Here is a 20,694-nt window from a genome sequence, read left to right as displayed (position 1 = left end):
TCTACTTCTCAGGCCATTTCATTCTCGGCTGGAATTTTGGCTGGTATCTTGCTACCAGCAGAGAAATCAGTCAATGCCAAAAATGATGCAGAAGTTCATTGGCTGATATTTACTTCAGAGCTGAACTGGTTAGTGCTGTTTTACTGGATGAAATAGCCTGCAAATAGCCTCTAAATTCCCAAGAACAAGGAAGTCTTTGATATGGCATTGGCCAGGATTTGCAATTCTTTAGTGGAGCACGGAGCAGTGGACACCATTATGCACCCTAAACGTAACTTGGTTCCCAGATTAGTTACAATTCTGACTTGATTCTCTTTCTCACTGGGAGTTTCAGTTCTTCTTGTGATTGAAATGCGAAAAGAATTCTGATTTCTCACGTATAACTACAATATGTAGCATCTACAACAACATCTACAAAAATATCTTTGTATAGCACCTTTCACATCAAGGGGGCATCCCAAGGCACTGGACAATCTGAGTTTTGGACCCGAGTTGGGGGTCATGATCGGGGAGTGTGAAGGCAGAGGGGGAAGCAGGATGATCAAAAGCACGGTCGAAAAGGAGGGTCTTGAGATGAGTCTTGAAGGAGGCAAGGGAGGGGGCGAGGTGGAGGGACTATGGGATGGAGTTCCAGAGGGTGGGGGCAGAGTAGCAGAAGGCCCACCCACCAATGGTAGGGCAAGCAACGCAGGGGATGTGAAGGAGCACGGAGACCGATGAGCAGAGGGAGCGGGCAGGATAGTAGGGGTTAGGAGGTTGCAGGGGTAGGAGGGAGCAAGACCATGGAGGGCTTTGAAGGTGAGGACCAGGATCTTGAACTGTATGTGATGGGAAGCCAGTGGAATCGGGCGAGGATGGAGTTGATAGGGTCACAGAGCCTGGTGCGGGAGAGCACACAGGCTGCAGAGTTCTAGATAATCTGCAGCCTATGGATGGAGGAGTTGGGGAGGCCGACATGCAAGGAATTTGCATAGTTCAAGACTCAATATAATGAAAGCATGTATGAGGGTTTCGGCGGCCTGCGGTGTGAGACAGTGGCAGAGCCGGGCAATGTTGCAGAGGTGGGGGAAGACAGAATGGGTCATGGTACAGATGTGGGGTAGAAAGGATAGTTTTGGCTCAAACAAGACCCAAGGTTCTGGACTGGCTTAGTAAGGTGGAGTGTGCAACCATAGATAATAATTATAATAATAATCCTTGAATTTGATATAGCGCTTTTCACGTTTTCTCGACGTCTCAAAGCGCTTCACAGAATATACTGTAAAGTGAATTGACCGTATATTTGTGGGCGAAACATGGCAACCAATTGCGCACAGCAGTGTCCCACAAACAGTCGTGGATTGAAAATGACCAATTTATTATTGTTTTGTTTTGGAGGGATTATTATTAGGCGTGTGGAGTAAGGAAACTTGCCCAAGGTTTCGCCCTGCCTGGAATTGAACCCAGGTGTCTCACTTGCAAGGCGAGTGCTCTAACCATTGAGCTGCAGGACTCCACATCTCCACAGATGGTGATGCTGTGAGTGCCTCGGTCTTGTTGATGTTCAACTGAAGAAAATGAGCTCTCATCCAGGACTTGATGTCTGACAGACATTCTGTCAGGACAGCAGTGGTCCTGGAGTCAAGGGTGGGCTCAGAGAGGTAGAGTTGGGTGTCATCTGCATACATGTGGAAGTTGACCCCATGTCTGCTGATGATGTCACCAAGAGGGAGCATGTAGATATTGAAGAGGAGGGGACCAAGGACAGAGCCCTGAGGAACACCACACGAGATAGTGCGGGGGCTAGAAGATAAACCATTTGTAGAGATGAAGTGGAGAAGATGTGAGAGGTCCAATCTGAACCAAACAAGGACAGCGCCGTGAAGGTTGAGCTGAGAGGAGAGGCGGCGAATGTGGATAGAGTGGTTGACGGTGTCAAAGGCAGCAGAGAGGTCAAGGAGGATGAGGAGGCAGAGGGAGCCCTGGTTGCAGATGGACAGAATGTCATTTGTCACTTTGACCAGGGCTGTTTCTATCTTGTCAAACCATTCTACTTTACAGGTTTGGTCTCCAGTTTTTACATCTTCCATGGTAAATCTTCTTCAAGTGAATAGGATGCACACTGAAGAAATGCAACACACTATCACGAGGGTCAGTCACTAAACTAAACTAAACTAAAGGATGCAAAAATTTTAAAACCAGGCAAACGCCAACCTTAGTGTACCTTACTCCCCACTGTGCACTGTTCTCCACTGATTTACTGACCTCTGCAGTGTGATGTTGCAAAATGGAATTGTGTGATCATAACTTCACACCAACAAGGTCAATCTATTCTCCCAGGGGTGGGGCGGTGGGGTGGCGGGGGGCAATCTCTTTCTTTGATTGGTGCCAAAACACATACTGAGGCACATCATTCTTGACCAAAACATCATTCTTGACATTCCAGTTACATTGTCATCAGTGCCGCCTAGCGGATGATTTTAAACTAGGTTCTGTCTGCTGGCTCATGGGGATGCTAAAGATCTCATGGCGTTATTTGAAAAGAGCAGGTAGCTTCTCCCAGTGTCCTAGCCAACAATCCTCCAAATAAAATAATGGGCATTCATTTTGTAACTATTTGTGGGACATTGCCATGTGCAAATTGGCTACCATGTTAGCCTGCAAATACAGTCACTGCACTTTACAGAAAATTCCGAGGCGTTTTGAGACATTTCAAATGAATGAAGCAAGGATTATTATTAATGCTAAAATAATTGCAAGGGTGGTACATCTGTGCTGAAATTAAAGTATTGGGCAGCTGCAGCAGTAAAAGCTGGTAACCAGTTATTACACTGAGGAATTAATCTTGAAGATACAGGGCACTATTGACAAACAGTGAAAATTGAGGAACTTTTTTCCAGATGTGAAGTGTACCAGAGAACTACTTATGATGATGAGAGATCAAATCAAATTGATGTTCGAATCAGAACAAAGCATTTCATATGGCGAGGAAGGCAAAGAGAAAAATGTAGATCACATCACTTGCTGGACAACTGTAAGGATTATGAATCAGTGTCCTGTGATTTCCTGTTCCAATGGACACCCATTCATCTGTATGTGGCATTGAGCAAATGAGGAAGAATTTATTTTTAGGCCAACCTTTATTCTTGATGGGTCCAAAGCCAAAGTTCTCCTTCGGCAAAGTAAAGACTTATCATATCATGTCGGGGTTTTATTTATTATTAACTATCATAATTAGATCTCCAGTGTTTTTCCTTTTACTTTCCACCATATGATCTAAGAGCTTAAAATGCATTAACAAGGCAGATGCCACCAAAATTTATTTTTGTGCTGACAGTCTCCACGGACTCGGAAATTTATTCTCTCTCCGAGCAGAAGCAGTTTATTTGCTGCTATATAGGAGGGAAGAAAAGTAGGTCATAATACTTCGTTCGCAATGATGACATACATGCCTTAGTGACTCCATTAAACCTGTACAAATAACAGATCTAATGCAGTCTGAGTGCATGTGTGTTCTCTACCATACTATTCACTGAGGAAATGCAATAGATTTGGCTGTAAGAAAAATTATATTATTCACTCTAAATTTGCAATATTCACCAAGCTTTTCCTAGAGGTGCTATTTTCATCCTGTACTTATATGTAATTTGATGCATTTGGGACCATGGAGCAGAATTTATAATAGAAAAGGCCGAAGCCTTGGGCTTTGCCTTCAGGTCTACACATGTTAACCTCTTGTGTGTCTAAAATGGATTGCAACATAATCTTACTATTCTGAGTTATTTGAGTAAACTGAATTAAAACATCTCAGCCAGCCTCAGACTGTGACTTTTATGCCTGTACATTTACACTCTCAAGCACTGGAGGGGAACAACCAATCATAAATAATAGTAATCCTTGCATTTGATATAGCACCTCTCATCCTAAGAGGATGTCTCAAAGGGCTTCACAGAAATTGTAGTAAAGTGCTGTTGGTGAACATTGCAGCCAATTTGCACACAGCAATGTCTCACAAACAGCCATGAAATGAATGATTTAATTTTATCTGGGGATTGTTGACTAGGCCACTGGGAGAAATTCCCTTACCTTTTCAATAATGCATGAGATCTTTAACATCCAACATTCAGTCTAATATAAACCAGTCAGTTGGTTTAATATCTAATTCAAAGGATGGCACCTTGAGCAATGCACGGGTGCCCGCCCCACACCCACGCACTGTACTGGAATGTCAGCCTAGACTGTGAGTGTAAAGCCTCAACATGGAGCTTGATTCCACAATCACTGACTCAGAGATGAGACTGCTGAGCCAGGCTGATATCAATCCCTGAGTCAGGCTGACACCTGAATCCACGTGTTGCTATTGTACACTCACATTAACAAATATAAAATTAAAAACATTTCAGAATGCCATGAATTTTTCTTAGCTTGCTATACTGCTTGTTATACCGATCACCCACCTCCATTCCCCTCATTCAAGCACCTTACACTTTACCATCCTTCCAATCTTTCCCTCAAAATTCTCCTCATTTACCACAGCCCCAACCCAAATCTTCCCCCACCTTCATCTCTGACGTCTCCACCCTCCTAGCTTCCCTCTGCCTCTGTTCTGAACACCTCCTCATCCTTGGTGACTTCAACCTTCACTTCACGCCCTCATGCTCTATTTCCTCGGACTCCACATCCACTCTGCCACCCATGTTCATGGCCACCCACTCGACCTGGTGATTACCCAGGGCCTCAGTGTCTCGAATATCATAATCACAGACAAAGCCATCTCGATCACCATTTCATCTCCTTTAACTCCTCAATCCCCTCCCCATCATCACCAAACCCACCTCTCCCCGCAATCCCTCTCCGCTGCCCTGAAGTCATCTGACCTACCTCCCGTACTGATTTATCCTCCTCACTCACTCTCCTCCACAACTTCCTCTACACTACTTTTGATACCCTTGCCCCCCTCACCTTCCAGAACCACCTCCTGTTCACAACCTCACCCTGGGACAGCAGCCACCTCCACTCCCCCAAGGGTCAGGTGTGGGCTGCCGAACGCACCTGGCTAAAGTCTGACCTAACAGTCCATCGGCAGATCTGGCTGGACCACATCAAAACTTACCACTCCGCCCTCGCCTCCGGCAAATCATCCTTCTACTCCAAGATAATCTTGGAGACAAAGGACAACCCCAGGCTCCTATTCTCCACCACCAACCGGCTCCTCCGTCCACCCTCCCACCCCTCGCTCATTCTCTCCTCAAACTCTGACTGTGAGGAGATGCTGGATTTCTTTTGAGTCCAAAATTGAGGGGAATCAGTCAGCTGTCTCCACCCTCCCAACCACCACTCCTTCCCCAACTCCCCCCCACACTCCGGCCCATACCCATCCCTTCCTCCACATCTTCAAACCTGTCTCCTCCTCCTCTCTCATCACCACCATATCCAGCATGAAACACACCACCTGCTCCCTTGACCCCATTCCCACCCCTCTCCTTACCTCCCAGCTCCACCTCCTCGCCCCTCTACTCTCCAGCACCATCAATCTCTCCCTATCACCTGGCACCATTCCCATCCCCCTAAAAACAGCTACAATCACCCCCATCCTGAAAACCTTTCCCTGGACCCATCCCCACTTTTTAACTACCAGCCCATCTCCAACCTCCCTTTTGTTTGGCATGTCCTTGAAAGAGTCGTTGCTTCCCAGCTTTGCTCATTCCTCTCCTACCACTCCCTTCATGAGCTTCTCCAATCGGGTTTCCATGCTGATACGTTCAGAGCACAGAAATTGCCCTGGTCAAGGTGACAAACGACATTTTGTTCATCTGTGACCAAGCCTCCCTCTGCCTCCTCATCCTCCTCGATCTCTTTGCTGCCTTCGATACTGTGGACCACTCCATCCTCCTCCTCTCACCTCAAGGTTCTGTTCTTGAAATGGTTCAGGTCTTACCTCTCATATTGCCTCCAATTTGTCTCCACCAACAATTTCTCTTCCAGCCCCCGCACAGACTTGTGTGGTGTTCCGCAGGGATCTATCCTTAGTCCCCTCCTCTTCAACCTCTACATGCTCCCCCTTGGTGACATCATCTGCAGACATGGGGTCAACTTCCACATGTACGCAGATGATACCCAACTCTATCTGTCTGCCTCCACCCTCGATTCCACGACAGCAGACTGTCTGTCAGACACCAAGTCCTGGATGAGAGCCAACTTTCTACAGCTGAATGTCAGCAAGACTGAGGCCCTCCTGATTGGCTCCCGTCAGCGCCTCAGCATGTCAGGCACTGGCAGCATCAGCATCCACGGATGCACACGCCACCTCACCAAGCCAGTCAGGAACCTGGGCATCTTGTGCGACCCTCAACTGTCCTTTCTCCCCCGTATCCATGCCATGACCCGCTCTGCCTTCCCCCACCTCCACAACATTGCCCGACTCCGCCACTGCCTCATCCCTCAGGCCACTAAAATCCTCATATACGCATTGTGACACCACAAGCCTCGACTCGCCTTGTCGGCCTCCCCAACTTTTCCCTCCACAAACTGCAGAACATCCAGAACTCTGCAGCTCGTGTCCTCTCCCGCACCAAACTCCATGACCCCATCACCCCCACCCTCGTTCGGCTCCACTGCCTCCCTATCTCTCAGAGGATAGAATTTAAAATCCTCGTCCTCACTTTCAAGGCCCTCCACGGTCTTGCCCCCTCCTCCATCTCTGACCTGCTGACCCACTATCAACCTGTCCATTCCCTCCGTTCGGCATTCTCCATGTCTCCCGACCGACCCCCTCCCCCTACCATCGGCGGCCGGGCTTTCTGCCTCTTTACCCCCACTCTTTGAAACTCCATTCCACAATGCCTTCACCTTGCTCCCTTTCTTGCCTCCTTTCAAGGCACGGCTTAAGACCCTCCTTTTTAACCATGCCTTCAGCTGCCCTCCTACCGCCTCTGCCCTCCCTCATCCCAACCCTGCCCCCCACCTTAGGTCTTGATCCCTGATTGTTCAGCACCTTGGGATGTCTTCCTGATGTGAAAGGCGCTTTACAAATGTAATTTTGTTGTTGTTGTAATCAATTTAAAATTCATGGCCAAACGATTTGCATGTATTTTGTATACAAAGGTGTGGATGTATTTTGAGACGACTCAGAGGATATTAAGTTTCAGAGTGACAGCTTTCTAAGCACGTAATGATGGATGGACTTTCATTACACTTGAAATAAAAAATTAAGAGAGCCCCATAAAATATTTACAACACTCTGATGATTATTTCAAGAACTAAGATGTAAATGGAATCAAGTGCATGATAGAAAAGCTTGTGGGAACTGTACAAAGTTATAACAAAAACAAAATTGATAAACTAATGGGTGAAATTACTCTCACTGTTCAGCATAGCAATTGTGGGTTTGCGTTTCTCAGTATTTCGTATTGAGATTCAATATTTTAAAGTTTCCATCCTAGATTCAGTTTATCACCAATAGTCATAACCAGATTCATTACGTCAATTGTAGCTTCCAGTTCACAAACATCATGAGGTGTTTATGAGATTTGTGAAATAGCTACATTAATTTTGGTTCCCAATTATCGTTTGTTAGACCCTAACATTGGTACTGAAAGTGTAAATATTGGCTCCTTAATTCTGTACTAGCTTCACTTCTCTTGCTTGTCCTTTTTTCTCTTTCAACCAATCTTTCAATTTAATCTATTTCTCTCTCTTTGTTACTGTTTACTTACTTGACGTTTTGTTATATTTTTGTGGGTCATTTTAAATGGCTTTTGCATTTCTTAACATGGATATTGAGCAATATACAAGGATTGGTATGTATTCCATTCAAGGTCTAATTCAAGAATGTAATGATGTGGATCATGAGTTTATGAAACTGTATGTGAACAGATTAAATATCCATTTTAACTTATGAAAAGAAAACTTAGTGTGTGCTTTAAAATGTGTGCTATTAAATATAAATATTTAAACTGTATAAACTACAATAGTTTAAATATTTATAAATCAACCAGCAAAGAATTAAGAGCAACGTTGGGGATCGTAACTACAGTGAAACTTTGAATAAAGTGTAATATTGTGTGTGGAGCTGGTTATCCTGTTCTTTCCTTTTGAAGGTAAATTAATTGAGCTCTGGCTGTGAGTGCATCTTATTCTCCACTGGTCATTACATCATTCCGAATCGACTTCACTCACATCTCTCCCTCCACTCCCTACTCAAACCCCTCCAGTCCAGTGTCCATCCTGCCCACAGCACAGAGACAGTGCTTGTCATTTTAACAAAATGATGTACTCTCTCTTTGTGACTAGGGCTCTCTCTGCCTCCTCGTCCTCCTGGACCTTTCCGCCATGTTCAACAAGGTCGATTAAGCCATCCTCCTCTAACACCTCTCCTCCCTCATCCACCTCGGATTTTCCTCCCGCCCCCGTCCGGGCATCTGCGGAGTACTCCAAGGCTCCATCCTTGGCCCTCTTCTTTTCCTTATCTGCATGCTCCCTTCGTCAATGTCATCCGCACACATGGGTCAACTTCCACATGTTTGTAGATGGCACCCAAATCTACTTCTCCCCCTCCAGCTACGGCTCCCAGTCTGCTGATGTCCTGACACCTTGTCTGATAGACATTAAAGCATGGATGAGCGCAGATTTCCTGCAGCTGAATGTCGGCAAGATGGAAGCCATACTCTTTAGCTCCCGTTAATGTCTTCCCTTCTGCGGGTCTAAACTCCTGAACCACCCTGGCCTCTCCCTCAGACTCACTGAACCCATGTGCAATTTAGGTATCAGGTTCGATCCCCAGCTTTCCTTTCTACCCCCATCCATTCTCTGACCAGGACTGCTTTTTTCCACCTCTGTCACATTGGCCGCCTCCGTCCATGCCTCACAACCAAAGCAGCTAAACCCCTCGTCCACGCCTTCATCACTTCCCAGCTGGACTATTCCAATGCCCTCCTCATTGGGCTCACCAACTTCACCATATACAAATTCAACTAATTCAAAACTCCGCTGGCCAGATACTAACTTGCACAATACTCTGTATCCCCATCACACCAGTCCTTGTCAGGCTCCACTGGCTCCCAATTACCGAATGGATCGATTTCAAGATCCTGTCACTCGTTTTCAAATTCCTTCATGCTCTTGCATCTCCCTACCTATCCAATTTGCTTACCTCCCACTTTCAAATCCCGACTAAAGACCTTCCTTTTGGATCGTGCTTATGGTCACTTCCCTTCTCCCTCTGCCCCTGGCTCGGTGTCAGATTCCGCCACTCCCTGCATAAAGGGTGCTATATAAATGCAAGTTGTTGTTGTTGCTGCCTTATAATGAGATTATACCATTATAAACACACAGCGCCAAGGTCAGTAAATATACTGACAAATGGAGAATTGCTCCCTTTGAATTGCTTCACAATAGCTTCAGAGGCATTAATTGTCTCTTGCCCAAAGTACTCGTGGTATGTTTACTTCGCACATTATAAGTGGACATCACTGAACGTCAGTACTTTAAGTCCCAAAAGGAGAATAACCCTCATGATTTACATACCTGACTGCTTTGAACCAATTCACTTCCACCAAACAAAGTAATCGCCACAAAGGTGTTATTTTAACAGGGGAAAGCTTGCTCTCAGGACCCTCTTATAAGATATCAATAGAAAAGAAATCTGATTAATGCAAGCTCCTATTCACTTCCAATGATACTTGAATCTACATTTGTTCTGAACAGTGAGATGAGATTAGAGCTGGCATGACAGAGATATTTAAAACTGATGATATGAGGGAATTGTATCAATATTTTTTAGCAATAGACTGCCTAATCAATAAGGGCACCAATAAGGAAAAGGTCATTTAGCTCATCAAGCCTGTTCCACCAGGTTATATCTCTACATCTTTTTCAATCCCAGTATATCGCCCTCTCATTATACAGTAATTATTAGATTTGTTTGCACTACTGTATTAATCATCTCCTATTTCGTAATCCCGCACTCCTATTCTCCATTACTCCCGCAGTTTCTAGCCTCCATGAATCGCAGGAAATGATGTCCCGACCCGTCGATGAATACACACTTACCGACCAGCTGCATTAAATTGTAGGAAACGTAGTCTTTGTCTGTTGAAGCATCGAGGAAGAACTTGATTTCCGCGATTCAATCAATTCCAACACTTGCTGTTAAGTGTGCATGCGGCGACGGGTCAAGATGCATTGACTCGCGGGAAACGTAGTGTTAAGCCGTCACCTCATGCACACTTACCAGCTGCCGTGACGAATTACCGCATGCACACTTACTGGCTGCATTCAATTACGCATGTGCAATGCAGATTATTGATTAAATCAAATTTTAAACAATTTATATAGTTTGCCTCAACTCAGACTTCGCGTAAGTCATATTAAACGTTATGATCCCAACTGATATGACTTATGTGAGTTTTAACATATTGATATACATATACACACATACGTATATATACATCGACAACCTGTCTTTTAAACATCCCTATTGTTTGTACCTACGCTTTCTGGGGTAGAGAATTCCACATCTTCACAACTCTTTGAATGAAGAAATGCACTCCAATGGTACATTGGGCTACTGGTAAGTTTTATCACCAGCTTGTATCCAATATTTATAATCCTTTTTGAATCCAGACTGCAAATATCACATTTGTGATCTCCAGTTTTAAATAACTGATTTGCAATAGAAATAAAGCCAGTGCAATAAGTTTTAGGTATCAGCATAAGATTTAATAAGATGTTAAAATGTTCCTCTTAATCATTTAATAGATCCTAACTGCCTTATAAAAGTAGTTTGTCCACATTTTTAAAAAATATTTGAAAAAACTATTATTTTTGTGTACTGTTTAAGATTAACTGCGTGGTCACTTTACAATATCTGACTTTTAAAATGATGTCCATATCCTTACTACCTTATTGCATATTTAAGCCAAAATATTAAATAAGGCAATTTTCCCATTGAAAGGTAACATTCTGAACAGGGAATTAATGTTCAGCACCTTGGGACATCCTCCTGACCTGAAAGACACTATACAAATGCAATTTGTTGTTGTTGTTGAGTTAGAACTGAGATCGGGGTCTTAAGTGTTGATTTTAAGGCCATTCCCTTTGGTAATGCTAGCCCTCACTCTATAAAGTGGTGGAATGGCTGAGTCATGCCACATCAACACCACGTCTCTCCTACTTGGGGTCCCCAATCGGTTCTGCAGATTCTTCTTATAGGAATAATAACATATTATCCCTACAATAACTAAAATAGCAAGCGGGTGCATAGATTCCAAGCAAGGTTTGTTTACAAAATTCTCTGTCCCTCAGTTAGCAAGCCATGAGTTGGAGACTGATTTGAATCAAACACATTAAACACATTTTTCATGGGCTTGCCACCTCTAGGAGACAAAATCTGTGAGGTATCCGCAAGTCATCGAATACAAATAACTTCAGCATTGAAAGGTTATTGACGCTGAGTCAAGACAACAGACTTTAGTGTTATTCAATAGTCGTCAGTAAATACACGGACTTGCGGAAAAACAATATTCCCACCTATCAAGGTTTGCAACGTTACTGATCATAGAATCACACAGCACAGAAGAACGCCATTCAGCCCATCGTGCCTGTGCTGGCTCTTTGAAAGAGCTACCCAACTCGTACCACTCCCTTGCTCTTACCCCATAGCCCTGCAAATTTTTCCTTTTCAAATACATATCCAATTCCATTTTGTAAGCTATGATCAAATCTGCTTCCACCACCATTTTCAGGCAGCGCATTCCAGATCGTAACAACTCACTGGGTAAAAAAAAAATGACCAAAGAATCACACCCTTTATCTCACCAGATTTCCAACAGTTCGGTAGCTAATTCTTGTGTGATTCTGGGAAGTAAATGAAGTGTCTATGAATTGCAAAAAGACAAACAAACTGGCGCATAAACTTACACTCTTTTGACATGCCCACTTCAAAGCACTTCTGCAACCGGCAATACTGGCAGCGATTCCTAGTAACCTTGTTGATGACACAGTTCTTTTCTCTGTGACATGTGTAAACCATGTTTTTCTGAATACTCCTCCGGAAAAAACCCTGAGAAATGTAAACAAAAAGAAAAAGGAGGTAAGGACATTTTTTTCCAGGACACCTTTTTTAAAAAAACAGAACGGCATTTAATGTGTTTTATAACTGGGCAGAAAACATGCTCTCGGAGAGCAATGATCTAATTGAAAAACAATCCACCTCCGCCATTCATTTTATTGGATGTATTACAGTATAGTCATATCTTATGGGAACAAAGAGGAGGTGAATGGTCTTTAGAGACGGCTTTTCCAATACCAAATTCCTCTTTTATTTGACACTGTGGTGAGTGATATAGAGCAGAGAATGCTATAACGGTTCCAGAGCCACATGATATTTATACACAGGGTCTAAATTACAGTAATTTCTAATGAGATCACTCAACAATGACTCAAACCGGATGCAAGTCACACGGACGTGCAGAAACTCGGCTCCTGTACAATCTAACTCCAGAGGGGAACTCCAGCTGTAGGCCTGATGCACTTCCGATTACCAGATAGAGTCCCTATTTGTCATTTGGAGTAGAAGAGGAGGATTCTCCTGCAACCCACTCCCTCTGCTCCTCAAGCCTGGACCTGGTTTACAATTCCTCCATTGATTACCAGGCTTTCAGCTACTATGCATCCACTCTGTAGAACTCCCTTCCACAAATCTTTCCTCACAGGTTTCAAAACCTTTATAAATCCTACCTCTTAAAATGATCAACCCTTCTACCCCGCCCCTTCCCACCTGGCTTGAGCTTCCACAACTTCGCTGCGAAGTGTTCAGACATTATCCTACATGAGAAGTAAGTTGTTGTTATTAAGGAATGAACGCCTCATCAGCAGCTCAAATATATTTAAGTTTCAATTTTTGATATTGCTACAATGTTAGGATGGTTACTTTCTGTAACTTCATTGACTCTCAGTCTGAAAACCAAAAGGTAATTCTCTAAAGGAGAACGAGAGAAGCTGTGCGGAGCTCAGTCATACAGGTCAGCTCAGAATGATCGGATCAATATTTAGGATCAAGTGTCATTGAGCTAAACTGCAGCCCATGTGCAATCGCACTGCAATTCCTAATTATCACCATTGACAGCAAATGTCATTTATATCATTTGTGGAACATTCTTGTGCACAAACTGGCTGCCCCGTTTGTCTACAAATACACAATCACTATACCTTGCAGTAACTCCCCGAAGCACTTTGATGACGTGATAAGGCGCTATTTGATAAGGTTTCACCATTGCAATATGAAATGCAAGGATTATTATTTTATTATTAAATGGAAACAGCACATTCATTATAACTCAGGTTGAAGAGCAAAAATATACAATTAATTTTATTGAAGAAGTGCTCCTAAAAGCAGAAAAACTTCACAAAGACATTAGGATTATACTGAAGACTTGGAATAATTTGGAAACTAGTTCTTTTTAAAACCTGTGGAAAAACGGCTTCCAAATGAAGAGAGAATGCATGGATTTTCCAAAATCCTGCACAATCGTTTATTTTGAGATAAGGTTCTTAAGGCTAGGAATCCACTGAATCTTTGAGCAGCACTGCACAGAGGAATACACATACCCGCTGTTTCCTATAGCAGGCAGACCTGTCCGCAGGTCAGCAGCGGTGCTCTGAATTTCAGAGGAAACCAGAGTGCTCACCATGTCTGCCATAAAGAACCCAGCCAAGCACGTTGACTCCAATTACTGGTGGCTGTCTTCCGGCCAGAAATCTTGACTTGCCAAGGAGTACATACGGGGAGAGAAGGGGGGATGCTGGTTTCAATATGTGTCATAGGATCTGCACTGGATCCTGAAGAACTCCATTGGCTCCCGTTTTTATATTGGAAGCATTGCCAAGCCACCTGTTTGGTGGGTCTCCAGAAGCCTGTGCAACCAGACTGAGGGGTGAGGCTTGGCTTCACTTAAAAATATAACAGGAGCATTGTCCCCTTTTTTAAAAACAAAGTCAGATCAAAGCACTCAGTACAAACAGGAGATCACAAGAGAGGTTTAGATGAAGAAGACTGTACACGCCATTTGATCTCATCTATCCAGAATACAATCCCTTAGATAAGACAAGAGTCCACTAGCTAACAGTGGCTGATTGACAACTCTTGATCATATGTCCATCCCCACTCCCTTCACCAATTAGACTGCTTGCTTGAAAAAATTAGTCTACCAATAACAAACCTCACCTCTGTTCTCAACTCCAACTACCTTCATTGATGTTAAAAGTACGCAACTTGTTTTTAATTCTTAATCGCGTTTGAAATCTTATCTTCGGTGAAGAAAGTAGAAAGGGATATGTGAAACCTTGAGCACAAAAGGCATAAGAGAAGCAATTTACTGGCTGCATTATTTAAATACAGGGCAGCACGCTCTGTGTATCTTTTGTAATCTATCTCTGCAAAAGAATGCTACTCACTTTTGTATCAGGATCATTGAATGTTACAGCACACAAACCGGCCATTTGGCCCAGCAAGTCTGTGCTAGAGTTTTGCTCCACACAAGCCACTTTGATCTAATCCTATCCTCCTGCTCTCACCCTGCACTCTTTAGTGCAGTCTTTGTGCACTCTTTAGTGTGGAGTCCTGTAGCTCAGTGGTTAGAGCACTTGCTTTGCAAGTGAGAGACCTGAGTTCAATTCCAGTCAGAGGGCGAAACCTTGGGCAAGTTTCCTTACTCCACACAGAGCCTAATAATAATCCCTCCAAAACAAAAACAATAATAAATTGGTCATTTTCAATTTACAACTGTTTGTGGGACATTGCTGTGCGCAATTGGCTGCCGCGTTCGCCCACAAATATACAGTCAATTCACTTTACAGTCTATTCTGTGAAGCGCTTTGGGACGTCCTCCCGACGTGAAAAGCGCTATATCAAATGCAAGGATTATTATTATTATTATTATTATTTAACTTGTCCCTTTTGCAAGAACCTTTCCAATTCCCTTTTAGAATAATCCATGGACTGTGCTTACAAGTCTCTGCGCCCCACCCCACCCAGGGCTCACATCAGAGCCCACTATGGTCCTGTTGGGTTCGCTGCCCCAATCTACGGGATAATGCCATCCACCTGACCGCTCGCCCCCGGTCCCCGCGTGCGCACTATGGCTGCCGCTTTGACCCGAGCCCCCTCACCCCCTCCCTCCCGCCCCCCTCCTCTCTCCCCCAAACCCTCCCCCCTCTGCATCTCTCCCGCTCTCTCCTCCTCTCTCTCCGTCCCTCTCGTCTTCTATCCCCACTTGACCCTCCCACAACCTCCCTCTGTTCCAGCCTGGGAATCCTCCGCCGGGCTCACCGTGGCACTCGGCGTTGGCTGTCCAGCAGCAGCCACACCGACTGCCCCATTCCCCACCACACTCGCCACCCACCCCGGACACAGACCCGGGGAGTCAACCTCTCCTCCCTCATCCCCATTCCCCCCACCCCTGCCTCACAACCTGGACCCCCTCCCCTCCCACACACCCTTCTGTCAACCGCTCCCTCCACATCGGACTGCAAAATGTCCGCTCCCTCTGCAACAAGGCCCTGGTCATCAACGATCTCATCCTTGATGAGAACGTTGATATCATGGCCTTAACAGAAACCTGGCTCACCCCAGGCGACACCTTCCCCCTCACGGAGGCCACGCCACCCGGCTACACCTCCCACCACATCCCCCGCCCCAACCGCCGTGGCGGTGGTGTTGCCCTTATCTCAAGGACACCACTTGCCCTATCCCCCTACTCCACTGGCTCTTTCCCCTCCTTTGAGCACCTCACCCTCTCCCACCCCTCATTCCTCTCCCTTAAAATCCTCCTCCTCTACCGGCCCCCTAAAACCTCTCCCACCTTCATCTCTGACATTTCAACACTCCTCACATCTCTTTGCCTCTGCTCTGATCGCCTCATCATCCTGGGCGACTTTAACCTACACTTCACCCCCTCCTGCTCCATCTCCACAGACTTCTCTTCCCTGCTCTCCTCACTCAACCTCTCCTTACACATAAACTCCCCCACTCACAGTCACGGCCACCCACTCGATTTGGTGATCACCCGGGGCCTCAGTGTCTCGGATGTCACTATTACCGACAAGGCCATCTCTGACCACTACTTCATCTCCTTCACCACCTCCACCCCCCTCCCCACCTCCACCAGACCCACCACCATCTTCTACCGCCCTTGGAAGAAGTTACCCCCACAATCCCTAACCGATGCCTTGGAGTCCTCTGAACTCCTCTCCCTCTGGCCTTCAACCCTCACCGACCCCTCTTCTCCTCTCTCCCTCCTCCACAATACCCTCTCCTCCACACTCGATACTCTTGCCCCCATCACTTCCCGCACTGTCTCCTACTCCCGCTCCTCCCCCTGGTACACCACCCACCTCCGCTCACTGAAAAGCCAGGTGCGGGCTGCTGAACGCACCTGTGTCAAATCTGGCCTAACGGTCCACCGACAAATCTGGCTGGACCTCCTCAAAATTTACCGCTCCACTCTAGCCTCGGCCAAGTCGTCCTTCTACTCCAGGATAATCCTGGAGGCGAAGAACAACCCCAGGCTACTGTTTTCCACCACAACCCGACTCCTCCGTCCCCCCCGCCACCCCGCGCAGGTCATCTCCTCCAACCTTCACTGCGAGGAGATGCTGGATTTCCTTGAATCCAAGATCAAGGGAATCCGCTCCGCGGTCACTTCCCCTCCAACTTCCACCAACCCCCCACCCCCTCCCTCCCACACTCCGACTCCTACCCATCCTCCCCTACACACTTTCGTACCCGTTTCCCCACCCTCTGTCACTGAACTCATCCTATCCCTAAAACCAACCACCTGCTCCCTTGACCCCATCCCCACTCCACTCCTTATCTCCCAGCTCCACTTTCTTGCCCCACATATCACTGACATCATCAACCTGTCCCTCTCCTCTGGCTCTGTCCCCATTCCATTAAAAACTGCCACCATCACGCCCACCCTGAAAAAACCCTCCCTTGATGCGTCGCAGCTATCAAGCTACCGGCCCATCTCCAACCTCCCCTTTCTCTCCAAGGTCTTGGAAAGAGTTGTCGCCTCCCAACTGCGCTCTTTCCTTTCCACCCATTCACTTTTTGAACCCCTTCAGTCAGGTTTCCGTGCTGCCCATAGCACAGAAACTGCCCTGGTCAAGGTCACCAATGATATCCTGACCATCTGTGACCAGGGCTCCCTCTGCCTCCTCGTCCTCCTCGACCTATCGGCAGCATTCGATACGGTCGACCACGCTATCCTACTCCACCGCTTGTCCTCCCACCTCAACCTTCAAGGCACTGTCCTTGAATGGTTTAGGTCGTACCTTTCTCACCGTCTTCACTTTGTCTCGACGAATGGCTTCTCCTCCACCCCCGCACTGTCTCATGTGGTGTCCCTCAGGGCTCTGTCCTCGGTCCCCTCCTCTTCACCCTCTATATGCTCCCCCTTGGTGACATCATCCGCAGACATGGAGTTAACTTCCACATGTATGCGGATGACACCCAACTCTACCTTTCCTCCTCTACTCTCAACTCCACGACCACCGATGTCCTGACAGCTGCCTGTCCGACATCGAGTCCTGGACGAGAGACAACTTTCTTCAGCTCAACGTGCGAAAAACCGAGGCCCTCCTGATTGGCTCACGTCAGCGCCTCCGCACCTCAGGCGCTGACACCATCAGCATCCAAGGCTGCACTCTCCACCTCTCAAAGCCAGTCAGGAACCTCGGCGTTTTGTTCGACCCTGAGCTGTCCTTTCTCCCTCACATCCGCACCACAACTGGCACCGCCTTCCATCACCTCCGGAACATCGCCAGACTACGGCATTACCTCACCCCTCACGCTGCTGAAACCCTGGTCCACGCCTTTGTCACCTCAAGGCTGGACTATGGGAACTCTCTCCTCGCCGGCCTTCCCGCCACCTCCCTCCACAAGCTGCAGGTCATTCAGAACTCTGCAGCTCGTGTACTGTCCCGCACCAGGCTTCGGGACCACATCACTCCCACCCTCGCTCGCCTCCACTGGCTCCCCATCCCCCAGAGGATTGATTTCAAGATCCTCATCCTCACCTACAAGGCCATTCACGGCCTTGCTCCCTCCTACCTCTCCAACCTACTATCCCCCTACCTACCTGCCCGTACCCTCCGTTCCTCTGGCTCCGGTCTGCTCCACGTCCCCCGCCCCAACCGCCCTACCATCGGTGGTCGGGCCTTCAGCCTCTCAGCCCCGAGGCTCTGGAACTCTATCCGCCAGTGCCTTCGCCGCCTCCTCCCTTTCCTCCTCCAAGGCCGGTCTCAAAACCTTTCTCTTTGACCGAGCCTTCAGCTCCCCTCTCGACTCTCTTCCCCCTCCTCGCTCCCTCCCTTCCCTCCCCTCCCCCTGACCATTTCCCCCCTGCTCGGGTCATGACCCAACTGTGCAGCGCCTTGGGACGTCCTCCTGACGTGAAAGGCGCTTTATAAATGGAATCTTGTTGTTGTTGTTGTTGTACAACCACAATTTGTTGTAGAAATTTTCACATTCCACCCCCATGGCTGTTTGTAGGACATTGGTCTGCGCAAATTGGCTGCCACATTCAACTATAAATAGTCACTACACTTCGCATTAAATCCTGTGCAGCACTTTGAGATGTTTCTTTAACAAATATTTCAAATACAAGTTATTATTAATATTATTGTTATTAATAAAAGGAAGAAGCTACTAGTTTTAAGAGGCCGTGTAACAGCCACAATGACCTATTGATGTGAAAACAATTCTTTTTGTATAAATAATAATAACCCTTGCATTTGATATAGTGCCATATCTAAATGCATTATAAGGGTTAACTGGGAACTGGGACTTTTGCCGTTGGAACAAATAAGGTTGAGGGAAATCTTTAAAAGCATTATGAGTTTTGATAAAGTCGACAGGAAGAAATTATTCCCAGTGGTCAGTGAGTCAGTAGAAGGCATCAATTTACAGCTACAGGACAGTGGAGTCCTGTAGCTCAGTGGTTAGAGCACTCACCTCGAAGTGAGAAACATGGGTTTGATTCCCGGCAGGGCAAAATGTTGGACAAGTTCCCTCACTTCACACACCTCTGTTTACCTAGCAGTAGATAGGAACCTGGTTGTTAGTCGATTGGCAGCTCGCTTTTCTGGGGGTAATAATTCCTTCAAAAAAAATTGGTCACTCAATCCATGACAGTTTGTGGGACACTGCTGAGCGCAATTGGCTGCCGCGTTTTGCCCAAAAAATATATAGTCAATTCATGTTTCAGTATATTCCGTGAAGCATTTTGAGACATCTCAAAGATGTGATAAGGCGCTACATCAAATGAGAGGATTATTATCAATTTAAGATAGTTAGAAAATGAGCAAATGGAGAGATTAGAAGAAAATACTTTGTGCACAGAGTGGTTAGAATATGGAATGCCCTGCAGGGAGTGGTGGTTGAGGCAGAATCCATATTAGCTTTCAGACGAGACATAGACAAATAGCAAAAAAGGACTAAGCGACAGCTGGATAGGGGAAAGGGCAGATAAATGGGGCTTAAAAGAGCCAGGATAGACCCGATGGGCCAAATGGCCTTCTTCTGTGCTGTAGGTTTCTATGGTTTCTAGGGGCACTGGCTTTGGTGCGAAATGTTCAGCAAACTATTCTTCTGTACTTGTAAAACACAACTATGTGATGATGCAGCTTATGGCTAAGCACATTACTTTGGCACAAGAATGTTAGCATGCAGAAGCTGACCAGTGACTGTTGCAGCCATCCTTCCTCCCTGGTAACAAAACCTGTGCTTCTTTCAATTCCTTTCCATTTGATATGCCTCATCCCCACAGGCAGGGCTTGACATTTTGGAGTAATTGAAATAGCCAGTTGTTCAAACACAATGATCACGCACCAATGATACTTGTCCAGCGAGGGTCAAGCCTAGCTTTGGCTTGCTCACAGGGCTGAGGACATGTCTACACCTCCTGGATGCATTGTTCAGAGGTGTGAGTCTTGGCATCAATATCGCAAATGATTGCAAAGAACTGTGATTATGTTTAACAACCTTTTCATTTTGCCCTTCTGCTCGTGTTGATCCTTGTTCTGTTGAGGAATAACTGTTGGGACAGTTTGAAGGAGATGAATTGCTGCCTCACACAGTCACAATGATAAGATCACTGAAGCATCCTGAGTTAATGACCACAGCTATTTATGTTAACTCAGCTTTTTCATTTTGTGGGACTCAGTGACTCCAAAAGCTAGTGAATGCCTTTATAAAGTTAATAGTACTCAGGTCTAGCAAAGAAATAAACCTTCAAGCAGAAAAACACAACAGAAATGCAGAACATAAAGCAAAATAATTCTTTGTAGCTGATTGACATTAAAGAGGACTCCTGATGAGATTCCCTCTTTAATCTGTCACTCAGTTAGAAAGTCAAAAACATTTAAAACCACAGCTACTGGTGATCAAAAGAGCCAGATGTTTATAATAAGAGGGCTACAGTGTAGCATTCTAACACATGCCTTTATTCAGCTCCTATTTTTCTTTGAAGTCTGAGAATGTCTCATTTGTTTTTGCTCTATTGCATAACATAACTTATAGAATTTTTAAGGATGCTCATAACGTGAAGTCGACAGAGAAGCTTCACCCTATAAAGAGTACAAGAGGCAACCGTCAGCATTTAAACATTCAAAGTGGATCTTTCTTAGACTAGATGAAGTTCCAAATGGAACAGC

At 45.8% G+C, this 20,694-nt stretch overlaps 1 protein-coding gene across 4 annotated transcripts in view; it reads right to left on the bottom strand.

Moving 5' to 3' along the window:
* Positions 1-20,694, bottom strand: part of LOC103179947 (retinoic acid receptor beta) — a 142,379-nt gene that overhangs the window by 70,728 nt on the left and 50,957 nt on the right. For all 4 annotated transcript variants that reach the window (XM_007895495.2, XM_007895493.2, XM_007895494.2 and 1 more), the window contains exon 3: positions 11,899-12,040. In XM_007895495.2, the coding sequence (XP_007893686.1) occupies positions 11,899-12,040 (142 nt within the window). The remainder of the gene's footprint in view (positions 1-11,898; positions 12,041-20,694) is intronic.

The sequence above is a fragment of the Callorhinchus milii genome, unplaced genomic scaffold (genome assembly GCF_018977255.1).
Source record: "Callorhinchus milii isolate IMCB2004 unplaced genomic scaffold, IMCB_Cmil_1.0 Scaffold2, whole genome shotgun sequence".
Lineage (NCBI taxonomy): Eukaryota > Metazoa > Chordata > Chondrichthyes > Chimaeriformes > Callorhinchidae > Callorhinchus > Callorhinchus milii.
The sequence above is the reverse complement of the archived record's forward strand: the minus strand, read 5'-3'. Positions and strand labels throughout refer to the sequence as shown.